Source organism: Acanthopagrus latus, chromosome 4 (genome assembly GCF_904848185.1).
Source record: "Acanthopagrus latus isolate v.2019 chromosome 4, fAcaLat1.1, whole genome shotgun sequence".
Taxonomy (NCBI): Eukaryota; Metazoa; Chordata; class Actinopteri; order Spariformes; family Sparidae; genus Acanthopagrus; species Acanthopagrus latus.
The window spans coordinates 5,416,166-5,430,049 of record NC_051042.1 but is presented as its reverse complement, the minus strand read 5'-3'; the positions used below and the strand labels follow the sequence as shown (position 1 = coordinate 5,430,049).

The 13,884-nt window shown below is 41.7% G+C and overlaps 1 protein-coding gene and 1 long non-coding RNA gene across 4 annotated transcripts; one reads left to right on the top strand and one right to left on the bottom strand.

The window, feature by feature from the left end:
• Positions 1-1,336: 1,336 nt before the first annotated feature.
• On the bottom strand, positions 1,337-8,999 carry LOC119018351. Of its 2 annotated transcripts, none has more exons than XR_005074721.1 (3): positions 8,860-8,999; positions 8,082-8,320; positions 1,337-2,520 (listed from the first exon to the last, which is right to left on the bottom strand). It is a non-coding gene; the product is annotated as an uncharacterized LOC119018351 (long non-coding RNA). The 2 variants fall into 2 exon arrangements; XR_005074720.1 differs by having other exon boundaries at positions 8,082-8,298; positions 8,860-8,994.
• Positions 3,557-13,759, top strand: paqr5b (progestin and adipoQ receptor family member Vb). Of its 2 annotated transcripts, XM_037095943.1 has the most exons (8): positions 3,557-3,687; positions 4,366-4,493; positions 8,097-8,302; positions 8,834-8,960; positions 9,880-9,924; positions 10,850-10,946; positions 12,029-12,173; positions 12,760-13,759. In XM_037095943.1, exons 1-8 carry the CDS (start codon positions 3,637-3,639, stop codon positions 13,038-13,040), a joined length of 1,080 nt encoding a protein of 359 aa, XP_036951838.1. In that variant the 5' UTR covers positions 3,557-3,636; the 3' UTR covers positions 13,041-13,759. The 2 variants fall into 2 exon arrangements, with proteins under 2 accessions (XP_036951838.1, XP_036951839.1); XM_037095944.1 differs by lacking the exon at positions 9,880-9,924.
• Positions 13,760-13,884: the final 125 nt, after the last annotated feature.

Sequence of the window (13,884 nt, the reverse complement as noted above, 5' to 3'; positions counted from 1 at the left end):
ACTTGACATCGCAGCTCTGATGTTGACTGTCAGCTTATGATCAAACTTAAATCATTCTGTAACTTGTAGATGTTGGTGAACACACTTCAGAACCTTTTCTGTTTGGACTCAGCAGCTTCAGTGTGAGACGTGTTTTTATTCCTCTGTTGTTCCATGCTGTCAGAACATGTGGTGTTCTGTTCACCTCCTGCGCTGAGCCGGTGATTCAGGTCATTACATCAGCATGTTCTGACATGGAGAGGAAGTCACCACCAGTCTGGGTGTTGGCGTGCAGACAAAGGTCTCTCTCTTGACCTCCACCCAAAGACACCCATGCATTGTGTCTGGGTGGAGGTCAGAGGTGAACTGATACCTTCGCCCAGCGAGCAGACAGGAAAGGCACACTGCAGGTGAAGGTGGCTAAAAGGTTTTAACAAAGAAAGAGGTATCAACATGAAACTTCCCCAGCTGATGACTGACATGAACACAGTTATAGCAGTAATCACATGATTAAATATTCAAATGAGGCATTCAAAAATGCACCAATCTGCATGAATCTCCAGTACAGACAGGTAAACATTTAAAACCAGGCTCAAAAGTCTTATTTCATTTTGTTGACATATCAGAGTCAAAGGTTCTCACAGACGGAATGTTGTATATCTGTTTATATCTTTACATAAATCAGAAAATAGCGTCAACAGCATGACACACACACACACACACACACACACACACACACACACACCATGTTTTAAATAATAAAATCTTCTATGATTCAGGCTGTGAAAGATATTTGTCCCGCCACCAAAACCTTCAGATTATGGATATGGAATAAAAGTGGAAAGTTTAGTTAATGTAAAGTGGTCACCAGTTTATTGCAGTATCTAACACTGCTATTGCTGGCTTGCTAACAACATTGCTAACGTTAGCTAGCTAATAGAGAGCCGGAGTAGCGCCTCTTCCAGTTTGCACCATGGGACCTTGTTTCAGAAAAAAACTTTGTATGCTATCCTGGATATTATCCGCTTACAGATTTGATGAACTTACCTTTCACATAACGGCAGTTGTCAATATGAGCATATTTGTTCTGATTCTCATCTTTTTTAATACTTTCCTGTGCCAAGGTGGTGATGGTGATGTGTGTTGACAAAGGGCGCATGAATAGAATACTCAGTGTAACCCTCATGAACCCTTTAAAAACACTGCAAGGTGTCTCCATTAAACCAGGTTGACTCTCCCTGCCGGAAAAACCAGCATAGACCAGCACCAAAACACAACATATGCTGGTCTTGTTAGTGACTGGTCACACAATCTCACAACCACTTTTCTTTTAATACAACAGGGAATATATTTAACATTGAAGAGTTGGTGAATCAGGTGTGTGATAATGTGCGAAAGTGTTCCAGCGGGTGAACAGCCCAAAAAACATCCTCCACAAGATCTCCATTCTAGAAACACAGTCAACAGTTCAGTTTCTTGGTTCAGTTCAGTGAAAATGAAAATAGTTCAGTCCTCCTGGATCATCACACCAGTGTTCCCTTGTCAGAGTAGGAAGGCCAGACCAGGACGTACTGGTAACGCCTGTGATCCACAGTGCAGCGATCAGAGCTCTTTATACAAGACGGGTACTTAAATGATGACAAATGGTGACATTCTTGACTCGGAAGATTATCTTTTAAATTGACAAACATCGTATGTGTGATTCATGGCTCAATATGTCTCTGTTCCGTGAGGTCACAGAGGAGCCATGACAGCGCCTTACTTAATACTGCTAATAAAAAACTGTTAATAAAACTAATGCTAGCTAGCTAACAATATGACACTACAGTGTTCTGGGCTCACACTGCAGAACTCACTCAAGTTTTACTGACTTTTCCACAAACTGGAAAACTACCAAGACACAGATACCAAACATTATTATACTGTCAGATCACAAACTGGAACCAGTTGTCAGAATTCTGACGCACACATCAACAAAACAAAAAATTTGGACCCGACAAACATTTTTAAAGTGATTACTTCACTATCATAATAGTGTTTTTAAGGAGAAGAGATGCAACATAACCTAATAATACAGTTTTTACCTGGAGAATCTCCTCATTCAGTAAAGAAGAAAGGTACATTTTAAACATAATATTAAAACATTAAGACACATTAAAAGTCAGAGTTCTGATGATCTGCAGTGACCTCCCTCTGAGTTTTTTCTTTGTTATCATCATTTGACCTTGTTTATATTCTCTGGCTCTCTGGAGGCAGGACTCCCAGCTCCTGGCTGTGTTTATACTGTTACGCTAAACCTTAATGACTTACATATTATCTCACACATTAACTGTACTGACTGACTGACTGACTGACTGCATGCCAAACCAAGCGGACCTCCAGTCAGACGTCCATGTCCCGTCGGTGTGTTATGTTCGACGGTGCTGCTGTGACTCTGACTGCAGCTCCTCTGAGAGAAAACTCAGTGAGCTCCCAGGTGCATGAATGTCTTCCTCACCTGAGCTGTTGTGATCGCAGCTCGTAGTACAACGTGGAGGAGTTCTGCAAGTGGAAAACAAGGACAGATGTTTTGGTGACTAAATAGAGACTTCCTGATAAATGCTTTACTCCATCTAATTTGAGTGGACTTTGTGGGTGTGGCATTTGAACCCGGAATACATTGAGTTTTCCATCAAACCTTTGAGATGAAGCATTAACTTATCTTTTGTGTTAACACTAAAGCGAGCGTGACATTTTGTTCAGGGCAGCTGACCTCAGATCAAACATGAAACAAATCAAAGTATCATCAGGGATTTCTTTATGTGTGACACGAGCGCACTCTCAGCCGAACCACAATTAACGTCTCACATTTCCACTTCCTAATTCTGCGGTGGCGGTGAGCCGTGTTTGCTTTCATTGCTTCAGCGTTTAAACAAGATAACAGGCCCGGGGGAGCTCGGCCGTCTCGGCTTGGGCGTGATGGCCGCCGAGTCACAAGTCGGTTTGACCGGGAGGCCGCCTCTGTTGACTTTTACTGCCAGACGGATTCACACCCTTCATTCATGGTGTCAGCCTCATCCGGAGCGCCTGAACATCAGGTAGCTCCTGTGAAGTTCACCTCTGAGCTCACTGAGAGTTTGTGGCAGGAAAATAGGCTAAATGGTGTCAGTTGCAGGACATTCATAACAATGAGAGCTTGTGTTTTTGTCACCCCCAAGGATCTTTTTTCAATAAACCTGCCTGACCGGCTCGACTGTCCTCTCTTTGTGAGAGCATTACAAAATAAAGGGTTTGTTTTAAGGTGATCGAGGGTTGATGCATGGTTCTGGGTCTGATCTTGAAAAACCGGTCCTCCTCTCACCTTTGACTGTATATGCCTGTGTGTGTATGTGTGTGTATGTGTGTGTGTGTGTGTGTGTGTGTGTGTGTGAGTGTGAGTATACACCTGTGTGCACACCTCCAGAGAGACAGCGGCAGGAGGAGGAGGAGGAGGAGGAGGAGGAGGAGTGGCACAGGTGAATATTCTCACTGGGTTTGGCGAGGGAGGAGATGAAGGGGACAAACCCGGAGGAAGGCATGGCAACACGAGCCTTTTAAAGACAGAGGCACACCCAGCCGCTGGCCTCAGTTCAGCTCTCCTCCAGACAGCAGAAGCAGCAGCAGTGTGCAGTGGAAGTCATGCTCAGCCTCCGATTACCACGAGTCTTCACCATCAATCAAGTGCCCAAAGTAAGTTCATCTTCACTGGATCGTTACTGGACATTTCTCTGGTTCCACACGCTCACACTGGGCTGGATTTGATCGAGTGTCAGGGAGGAAATATATTAAAAAAAAACACGCCACGGGTTATTTTTATAAAGAAGTCAAAAGTTTGAGAAAAAATTGAGCCTAACTTCCAGTCATCGTATCTCATCTCAGTGTATCTCAGTACACTTAGTATTGTATTATTAAGACACAAGCATTTCAAGAGGCACCTTTTTTTCATTGTTTTTGTTTTTCTATTTTTCTTATGTCTTTCTTGTTTGTGTGAGCAGACGGCACTCAGACAAAAATATCTTCAAACGTAGTGGACTCTAACGTGATGTCACAGAGCTGGCCAGATATCACATTGTCACAGCACTGTTATTGATTGTCTGATGAACTCATGATCATGAGCGATATTGCTTAATAGATGATTGAAATAGTCGATTGCTTGAGGGATTGTTTTGGAAGCTGAAAAAGGTAAAAAGTGTCCAGTATTTAAAAAGTAACAAGAACCAACAAGCATCAATCATCTCGAGACCTCTCAGATGTTTCGCAGGACGCCTCAGGACGATGCTGAACTCTGCTCTGCGACACGTCTAGAGAGAAAAAAAGTTTTCAGTTGTCAGACGGACTGAGGAGTAAACAAGAGTTTTCTTTCTCAAGGTTTTCCATGAGGACAGCATCATCTCCGGCTACAGACACCCGCGCAGCTCGGCCACCGACTGCATCCTGAGCCTCTTCCAGCTGACCAATGAGACGCTCAACATCTGGACCCACTTTCTGCCCACCTGGTAGGGCTGACGCATGTCATCACAATTTAAAGATCTCTAATCATGTCGTTTCTACATCACTTGGTACGTGAGGGCTTTTAGAGTTAGTTGTTTTTCTGAGTTGTGCAAGACTTCGGAACAGTCTGATGTCACGTGTAACAATCTGGGTGAAGGCATTTCCTTTTGCAGCGCTGCTTCTGTTGTTTGTTTGAGGAGTCCACCTTCAAGTTTAAAGGAATCCTGCACAGCTTGTTGAGTCTGAAGGCCAGAGAGTAATCCCCGATGTCCTCGAGTTGTTGAACACACTCACATTCTCTCTGTCAGATTTATCAAATCAGTTCAGGCACATTAACGATTGAAGACTACGGTTCAGTTTTACTGCTCATCGCCAGAGGTACAGTATCTGTCTGCTTGGTATTCATGTTATGATGTCAGTGGATTCGTCCCAGTGTGTATTTATTACCACAGATTCACTCTTCTCGCAGTTAAACAGAAGCCAGGAGAGCAGTGGCCTTTATATTGTCATAAAGCTGTTGGGGATCCTGCAGACAGTCTGCACAGAAGAATCACACACGCAAGTAACAGGAGAGGATTGTTCTAAAACACAAGTTTGTTGTGAAGTCAGATATCCCAGCAACCACGTGGGTCTCATAGACCTCCTGCAGACTCACGGTGTCTCCCTGTCAACAAGCCTCGAGATCAACATGACTCTCACAGTACAGCTGTGTACATACAGTCCACTTACACTTGATTCAGTTCATTTGCTCAACTTTGTACCATGCAGTGTGAAAACTGATATTGTTTGAGCATACAAGGCACAAATATCCAGCTCATGTATTAGATAACTCATCAGATATGTATTGTATTTGGCGCTGGTGACGACCCCCCAGTGCCCCATGTTGGAAAAAAACTAAACAAACTAAACAAAGTGCCCTCTGTGCTGCCCCTTCCATTGGCTAAATGTGGTAACATGCGTTAATTTTTGTCCACCCCTGCCCCTCAGATATCCTGAGTCCACCACTGGTATTTGGGTTAAAAATCTCCAGAAAGCCTTTATTTGTAGATTTTTTTTTTTTAAGACTTTTTTTTATTAGCGTGATTTGTGACATTGCAAATAATTCAGAAGCCAATCCTGGTCAGTAGACACAAGTCTGATGCTGAAACTTGAAGAAGTTCAAAAGCAGGTGTCATTTTAAAGGTCAAATGTAAAAATGGTACCCTAATCCCTGCAAAAGCCACGTTAGACAAACATTAGAGAATTAATGTGTGCCTTCAGCGGTCAATCACACAAAAACTCATCGGCAGCTTGCTAGCCTCTAGCGACAACTCTCTGTGCGATCGGGGACTAATGTATCTATGAAGGGATCTTTACAGGTGCAAACTGTAAAAATGGGCTACCTGTCAAATTCATACTCAGAACAAATAGACATCAGAATTTCACCAGAGTAACCCCTAGCAGCAGTTAGCCGGTTAGCTCATTTAGCTGTGCAGCTAGCAAGGCCGGACATGGCTAGCACTGGATTGGCAGGGGCTGGTTAACATGCAAACCTCAGTTGTAACCTCTGCAACACAATTCACTGAGGTTGTAAAGTCTCGCACTTGCAGGAATAGTCCGAGTTGCTTAAAATCTGAGGAGTAAAAAGCATGAAGGTTAAAACATATCAAAGACGTGTGTCGGCTCTGTACCACTGCAGATAGTGTGTGTTCATGTGAGTACGTTTTTTGATTTAAAGATACTACAAATGTTCTCCAGGGCCACACTGCACTTCCTCCCTGCTGAGATGCCAGTTGCTTTGACTGCATGATCCAGGGAGAAAGTGTGTGTGTGTGTGTGTGTGTTTGTGTGTGTGTTGAAGATATGCTAAGGGCTCATGGGTATTTGTGTTGTGGGGTTTGGCTTAGATCTACAGGCCAGCCGCTAATGAGCAGATCTGTGCTTAAGGCGTACATACAAGTTGCCACAATTAGCTAAGTGCTCAGCGACAGGGAAAAGCACAAATAATGTTGATTTGTCAATGAGGTGCACTGAGGAGGGAAAACAGAAGCTGCTATCCAAAAATACACACAGCAAACTGTCGCCCGCTGATAAGATTCAGCTTTGCGGACTGTTGGCTGTTATGTAACCGACAGTTGCTGACGAACGCATGATTTAACTGAGCGAACATGGACGTGAGACTCGATCGTGGACATCTTGGGTTTGTCTACACTGACGGGTCCTGTCGGTACCTGTACAGGGATGACAAGCCCAACCCAGTTTATGGCTTTTAAATGTATCAACGTGCAGATTAAATATCATCACAGCTGACACTTTAATACTCTGTAGTTTTGCTCATTTATACGTCTCTTTCTGACTGACTCACATTAAGAAGCAGTTCAAACGTTCCAGTTTGTTTCGGATATGTTTCATATTTTTGGAAATTCCCCTATTTGCTGTCTCATTGTGAGTTAGATGAAAAGACTAACACCACTCTGATGTCTGTGCATTTAATATGGAGCAGTTAGCTTAGCCTAGCATAGATGCACTGTAGATGCACCTGTCAGGGTTAGAGGGAAGTTATTTACAATTTTATGTTTCTTGACGTTTTTTTGCCTTCTCCTACCTGTCTTTATCTTTTACCTGCCTGTTTCCTGTGCCCACCTGTGTTGCGTTAGTTCATTTGTCCCTGTTTATTTTGTTATTGTTTCAGTTGTCAGATTGTCTGTATGTGCTCCTTGTGTTTCTTCAGTTTAGTTAAGTTTTCATACTTGTCAGCTGGATTTTGTAGTTTGCCTTTTGTTCTTTAGAGTTCAGTGTTGTCATACTCACGCTTGTTTTTGGTTTTTCAACCTGCCTTGATGATACATTCATTAAACCATTGCAAAAGGGCCAAGAGAAACTATGGAGAAACTGGTAAGACAGAGGCAGAAGAATACAGACAAACTTACAAATCAAAGAGAAACCATTCGTTGACTAAATATGCAGGAGGATGAGGCAGGTTGAACAAATCAGGGCAACCACAAAGGTAGAAGACAGACAGAGAGTAGAACAGACATGATGCATGAACAGAAAAAAAGGCCCAAAACCATCAGCTAAAGCTCAGCATAACTACTCCTTTAGTGTTTAAACAAACAGAAATGGAAAAAAGACAAGTTGTTACGGGACGTCAGGAGCTTCAACTTCAAGTCTGGAGGGAAAAATCTCTTCATACTGTTGACACACCCACATGCTATGCGTGCGATGTCCAGATATCATACAACAATATTCAGCCTCTTACTTCCCATCTTGTGCATGTGCAAACATTCCAGCAGTACTATCAGTTTAACTACCACAGTGTGTGGGATGGTGTCGAGCAATGACTCAGCTGTAACCAGCCATGTAGTAACAGCCTGAGGAGCTGATCAGAAGACTGTTCAGTAGAAACCACTCAAACACTGAAGCTGTGTTTTCACTAATTAGACGGCTTCCTATATTATTTTAACTATGAGCTACGACTTCTTAAATAAGTTGTGTTAATACACTTGTAACGTGTCAATGTGCCACTTACACACTGTTTCGCTCCAATGTCCAGCAGTTAGAGTATAAAAATATCCTTCTGCATCCACTCCAGTCTAATTCACTTAATGAATTACCTGCTCCTGTTCCAGGTACTTCCTATGGAAACTAGTGTCGGTGGTCCTGATTCAGACAGCATGGCAGGACTCCTTCACCTGGCCTCTGCTCACGTTCCTGCTCTCCTGCTGTATTTATCCGCTGGCGTCCAGCTGCGCTCACACCTTCAGCAGCATGTCGGCGCGGGCACGCCACATCTGCTTCTTCTTCGACTACGGCGCCCTCAGTTTCTACAGCCTGGGTGAGTACATGTGGTCCACTGTCAGGGAGTAATGTACGGAGTGGTTTGTTTTCGTGCACTGAGCCCTCCGCATGCTACAGCTAAGGATCAGCAACACCAGATATTGTATGTCAAATAACTGCACAAGCAGATGACTGAATGAATGTTGGCAATGCACAAGTTTTGCAAACCACTGATATGTTTGAACTTTACAGTTCTTCATGTTCAATTTGTAATTCTGCAGTATCTCTGTGCTTCTGGTCTGGTTAGGTTTATACTGGAACACATACAGTACACACTGGTACTGAAACATGAAAAATAATTGAATCTTACTTTGACACTTTTTGCATTTTGATGTGCTATTCAGTGACAGTTGTCTGAGTTTTGACCATGAGAACATGTTGAATGCCAAATTACTATTATTGTCCCATGAAAAAACTTTTGGTTAGAGTTTGGAAATCATCACGTTTTTCACCAGTTTTTGGGTTGCAAAATGTCCCAATGTCTCATTAAAGATGATAAGTGTTCACTTGTGGATGTGTCCTGCTGCAGGTTCAGCCATCAGCTACTCAGCTTACGTTTTCCCGGATAAGTGGGTGAACGGCGTCTTCCATCAGTGCTACGTCCCCATCGCTGTGTTCAACACCGTCATCTGCACCAGCATCGCCTGCTATTCCAGGTGTGGAGAGAGAATGCCATGCTTTAATGTCGTGCTGCTGATACTAAATCTTAATGGTTGTGTAGCATGTGTAACCATGGCAACATGCTAACGCTAGGCCGTCCTAGTTTCAGGTCACAGAGCTAGCTTAAGATTTGGTCTTCTAAAAAATAAATAAGTCTTAAAAAACCAAAACAGTAGCTTTAAACAAATCAGCTATAGGTAATTAAATGTGTGATAAATATATGAGAGGCTCAAACTGGGGTACAACATTAGCATGTTAGCATATTTAAAAACTACTATTTAACTATGTTAAATGCACCAAGCAAAATATTAGCATGTTCAAATACTAACGTGCTGAATTTCATTTAGCTACCATCCACTTCATTTTGAGGCGAATATTGTACTTTTTTTATCAGCCAGTCCAATAATCAGTGACCCGGAGTATACATTACATACATACATGTAAATATATGTAGGCTATAATTGAATTTTACTAATACTTTTTATACAGAAGTACATTAAGTATAAAATATTCTAAGACAAGATAATGTTGGGTATATTTTACAACATTGTTAACAGTGGATAAAACGGGAGCTTTGACAATATTTTCGCAGAGTTGTATTCTTAGTGTTTAGGTCACTAAATGTGGAACTAACTGGCCTTTTCTCTGTTGTCAATATAAAGCAAATCACAGTTTCATTTGTAAATAAGCACAATGTTATAGCATGTCCATGACAACACTTTATTAGTAAAATAAGTAAAATGAGCCATCTTCGAGGTTTGAATGACCTGAGAAACACCTTACTGTATGAACACAATGCTGTCTCACCTGTTACAGTTATCACATTGTTGCCACTGTTATCTCTTCATGTTCTGATTTAATGTCAGCTTGGTGGAGCTAATTATTGTTCTTTGCTCGTCTCTCCCCTCTGCTAAGGCTTGGCTTACCATACTGGCAATATAATCATGACACCATAAAGAGGTAAAGACACCTAGAAATAGGCTTCCCTCACTGTTCTGTCTAAAAGCAGGTTCATTGTGATGATGGTAGCAGTAGATGAATGCACTTTAATCCTTTAAAATGTGCCATTATCCTTCAAAAGCCTTGAGACAGACTTCATCCCACATACATTGTTGACTGGGATTTCAAAAGTAGAATTGAGCAACTGACTTTTTAATACAAAGGGCGTTACCCGACCGTGACTACAGGGACCAAGCCTAAACAGTGATTTACTTTGATTGTAGTTTCAGTCGAGCAGGTTGGAGAAGCTGACAGACGGGTGGCACAACATGTTCTGTAACAACTGACTTTAACTCTCAGACAATCACACGTGGTTGAAGTGATAGCTGGCTTTTGAAGCTTGTGAATATAAAGGTTCAGTGAAGCATACAAGTTACGTTGTTTGTCTCAAATCTTCTGTGATTTCTTTACTTACTTATCTGGAAAGGTGCAGCTTCTGTTCACACCTTCCTCAGCAGATTGATTATACACATGCTGGTTAAGGATTACAGGACTTTTAAACTTTACCCACATTGATTCCTTAACATCTGCAGGGCACACAGACAGCACCAGCCACCACTCAGGTGCTGGTAAATTATTATTACCAAAGAAATGTTGGTAATAACAGCTGTTGATCTATTGAGTGCAATGTGAACGTTCACTCGCCATTTGGCCAGTGAACAAAAACATACATTTTGCATAGTGCACATGGTTTTGTGGTTCACTTTTAATTGCTTCAGTATTATGGCTTTAATGAATCACACATGCTCAAGTACGACATAACTAGTGGTGATGTTCTGCATAGATTCCCTCCAGAGTTGTAACAATAACAAGTAATGTTCAGTGGATGTAAGTGTTAAAGAATTGTTTATTATTGAAAAATAATGTCTCGCTTCTTTTATTTCAGATTCCCTGAGTGCCAGAGTCCAAAGTTCAGCAAATACCTGCGTGTTTTTGCCTTCGCCTACCCGTACCTGTTCGACAACATTCCTCTGTTCTACAGGGTAGGTCCACCTGGGGTGCTACCTCAGTTGTGATGTGATTTAAAGTCATGATAGTAGTTAAAGGGGCAGTTCGGCCTAAAATCAAAAGTACACTCCTCCCTTTTACGTTTAGGCCTATTTATCGGCCTTAATGTTTACACCCCACGCTGTCATGATCAAAAGCCTCTCATCCTTGAGTAGATGCACATTTCCCTCTGTCCGACGAGTGCAGTTCAGTGAAAAGAAATAGTTCCTTTATGAAGTTTCTCAAAACAAAGTACACAGGTCCGTTATATTTAAGAGAAGTCAGACAACTTAGTGGCTGGTATCTCCAAAACTCTGCAACTCACATCAAAACAATCTAGATGGATAAAAAGCACAAAAGGTAAGATACAAATACGTGTTTTGGACTTGTGAACTTTGCCTCGCCACATTTATTGAAATGCACATGTTAATGTTATGCAACCTAAGATATGACATGTGATATGAATCTGGTGCAGTTTTACTTGTATACTGTGGTGCCCAGTTAGTGAAGACAGAATTACAAAACAATTGATGCAAAGACTTTTTCACCTGAACTAGTTCACAAAAGTGGTAGCTGCATGAATTCAATTAAAATGAGTTACATTTCCAAACACACATGCTACATTAAACACAATGAATGTATAAGACGTTTGTTTTTACTTCTTGTATTGGAAACATAGGGACACATGCTCTTTGACAGCAACTTGACAGATACTGTATCCCTCTATGATATGACAAATCTTTGTGAAATGGAAAAGGAAATGAAGTATATGAAACATAACTTATGGGTCACATCACCAGTGCCTGAAGGTTGAGAGCTGCAGAGAGTTGAAAAGCATTTTATTACATCATAAAAGAAATGAATCATTTTATTGAAGGTTAGAACTGATTTATGATGCAGCGTCTGAAGTTAAACAGGATGCATTAGAGATTCTCTTTCAAAGGGTTTGAAAAACAACAGCCAATTATTATATCTGAACTTGTTTGTTCCATTTTCAAATGTAGGGTTTTGTCAATTTCTCTTTATAAATGGGATAAAGGTGGAAACATTCCTTTTCTGCTCTGCGCTGTCTTCACAGGTGTTTCTGTGTGTCGGGGAAGGCTGCACAGACAATGACACCAACATCCTCCACTACTACCACATCGCCTTGGCTTTACTCACAGGCTTTCTGTTTGCCACACATTTACCTGAGCGCCTCGCACCTGGCAGCTTCGATTACATAGGTAAGTGTGATCTGAGGAGTAGCTGTTGTTGTCATCGACACGCTGAGCATCGGTTTACTTTGTCGGGGGTGCCAGCCAGAACCTGCCGAGATTTGTCATTGGACTATTTCCTGATCTTTGCATTGCATATTTTCTCCAACTGTTTACATATTTTGGTGTGTAAAGACTGACAGGGAATGTTGGAATCGGTCCAGTAGATCATCTCAGTTCACATGAGACACGCTGAAGTGTAATCCTTGTTGGCAACATCGACTGTCAAAGAACTTCCACTGACACTGCTTGTTTGTGTGTTGGTGTGCATCCACAGTATTGGAAGAAAAAGTTCCCTGAGGAAAAGCTCGTGAATGAGGATTTTTTTTGTCTCATACCAGACTTATCATCCCTACAAATAAACACTGGGTTCACATTAACAGATTAACACATTAGACAGATTATTCCAATGTCAAACCGCCTCCCAAAGTTTTCCATTCTGTTTAATTCAGTGACACATTGCGCTCAGTTATCAGAGTTTGAGTTTACGGCTCATTTCACTGACACGTGATTGTGCCGCCTGAGCTCACACACGCCTCGACTGCTCCCTCTGCAGGTCACAGCCATCAACTCTTCCATGTGTGTGGCATCCTGGGCACCCACTTCCAGATGAGGGCCATTGAGCAGGACATGGTGACACGGCGGCCCTGGCTCCTTGAACACTCCATCCCCATCACCTCTTCTCACTCAGTGGGTGCAGCGCTGTTTTGTGTGGTGGTGAACCTGATCATCATCCTCCTGTACAGTCTGCCTCTGCTCTCTGCTCCAGCCTGCCAAGAGAAGAAACATGATAAACAGCCAAAGAAAACCTCAGCCAAGGTCGGCCGCTGCTGCTAAATCTCTGGCTTCATAAGTCACGGCTGAGGGGACGCAGCTCGTCACAGACAGGTGAAAAGAGGGCATTATGGGTGATGAAGAAACATTGTAAAGAACACTCCTGATGTGATGTTTGAGTGAATCATCTCTATCAGTCTGTACTAATTTAAGGCATCACTGTGACGACAGCTGCAAAGTTGCACTAACATACAATGGAAATCTAACAAAATGTTTGTTCCCATCATATGTAATGAATGTAAATGTTTCTGAGGAAACTTGTTCCTGCAAAAAAAGCTACACATGTAGCAGGTTAGCTACATTATAAGGGCATTGCTATAGTTGTTCATGATAATATTGTTTTGCTTTGGTCTCTGATGTGGGGCATGAAGAGACTCAGCTAAAGGGAGAGAAATGCTGATTTCACTATCAGTTTGAAACTGTAGTGCTGCATTTACACACTGTACCTTTTTATATTTATAGTGCTTGTACACAGTCGGTTGGATTGTTTGTTTATCTGTCAAGACAAAAGAGAAACAGTTATGACAAGGGAAGAAAAATCAGTTAGAGCTTCCTGCAAAGTAGCAAGTTCAGTTTCTGTTGATATAAAATATCTGATACAGAGTGAATTTTTTCCCTCGTATGACTGCTGTTTCTGTGACATGTCACATTGTTCTGTTACTGTAAAACTGAGAATATTTATATACAATGTTATTTATTACGACTGATTTTTCAAATAAACTATTTACTGAACTTGTCTACATGTTGTAATTCTGATCAAGAGTGACATATGGTTTATGATAAGAACATGAAATTACATTATAATTACCACTGATACAGGATAATGTCAGAAACTGTTCACAATTTA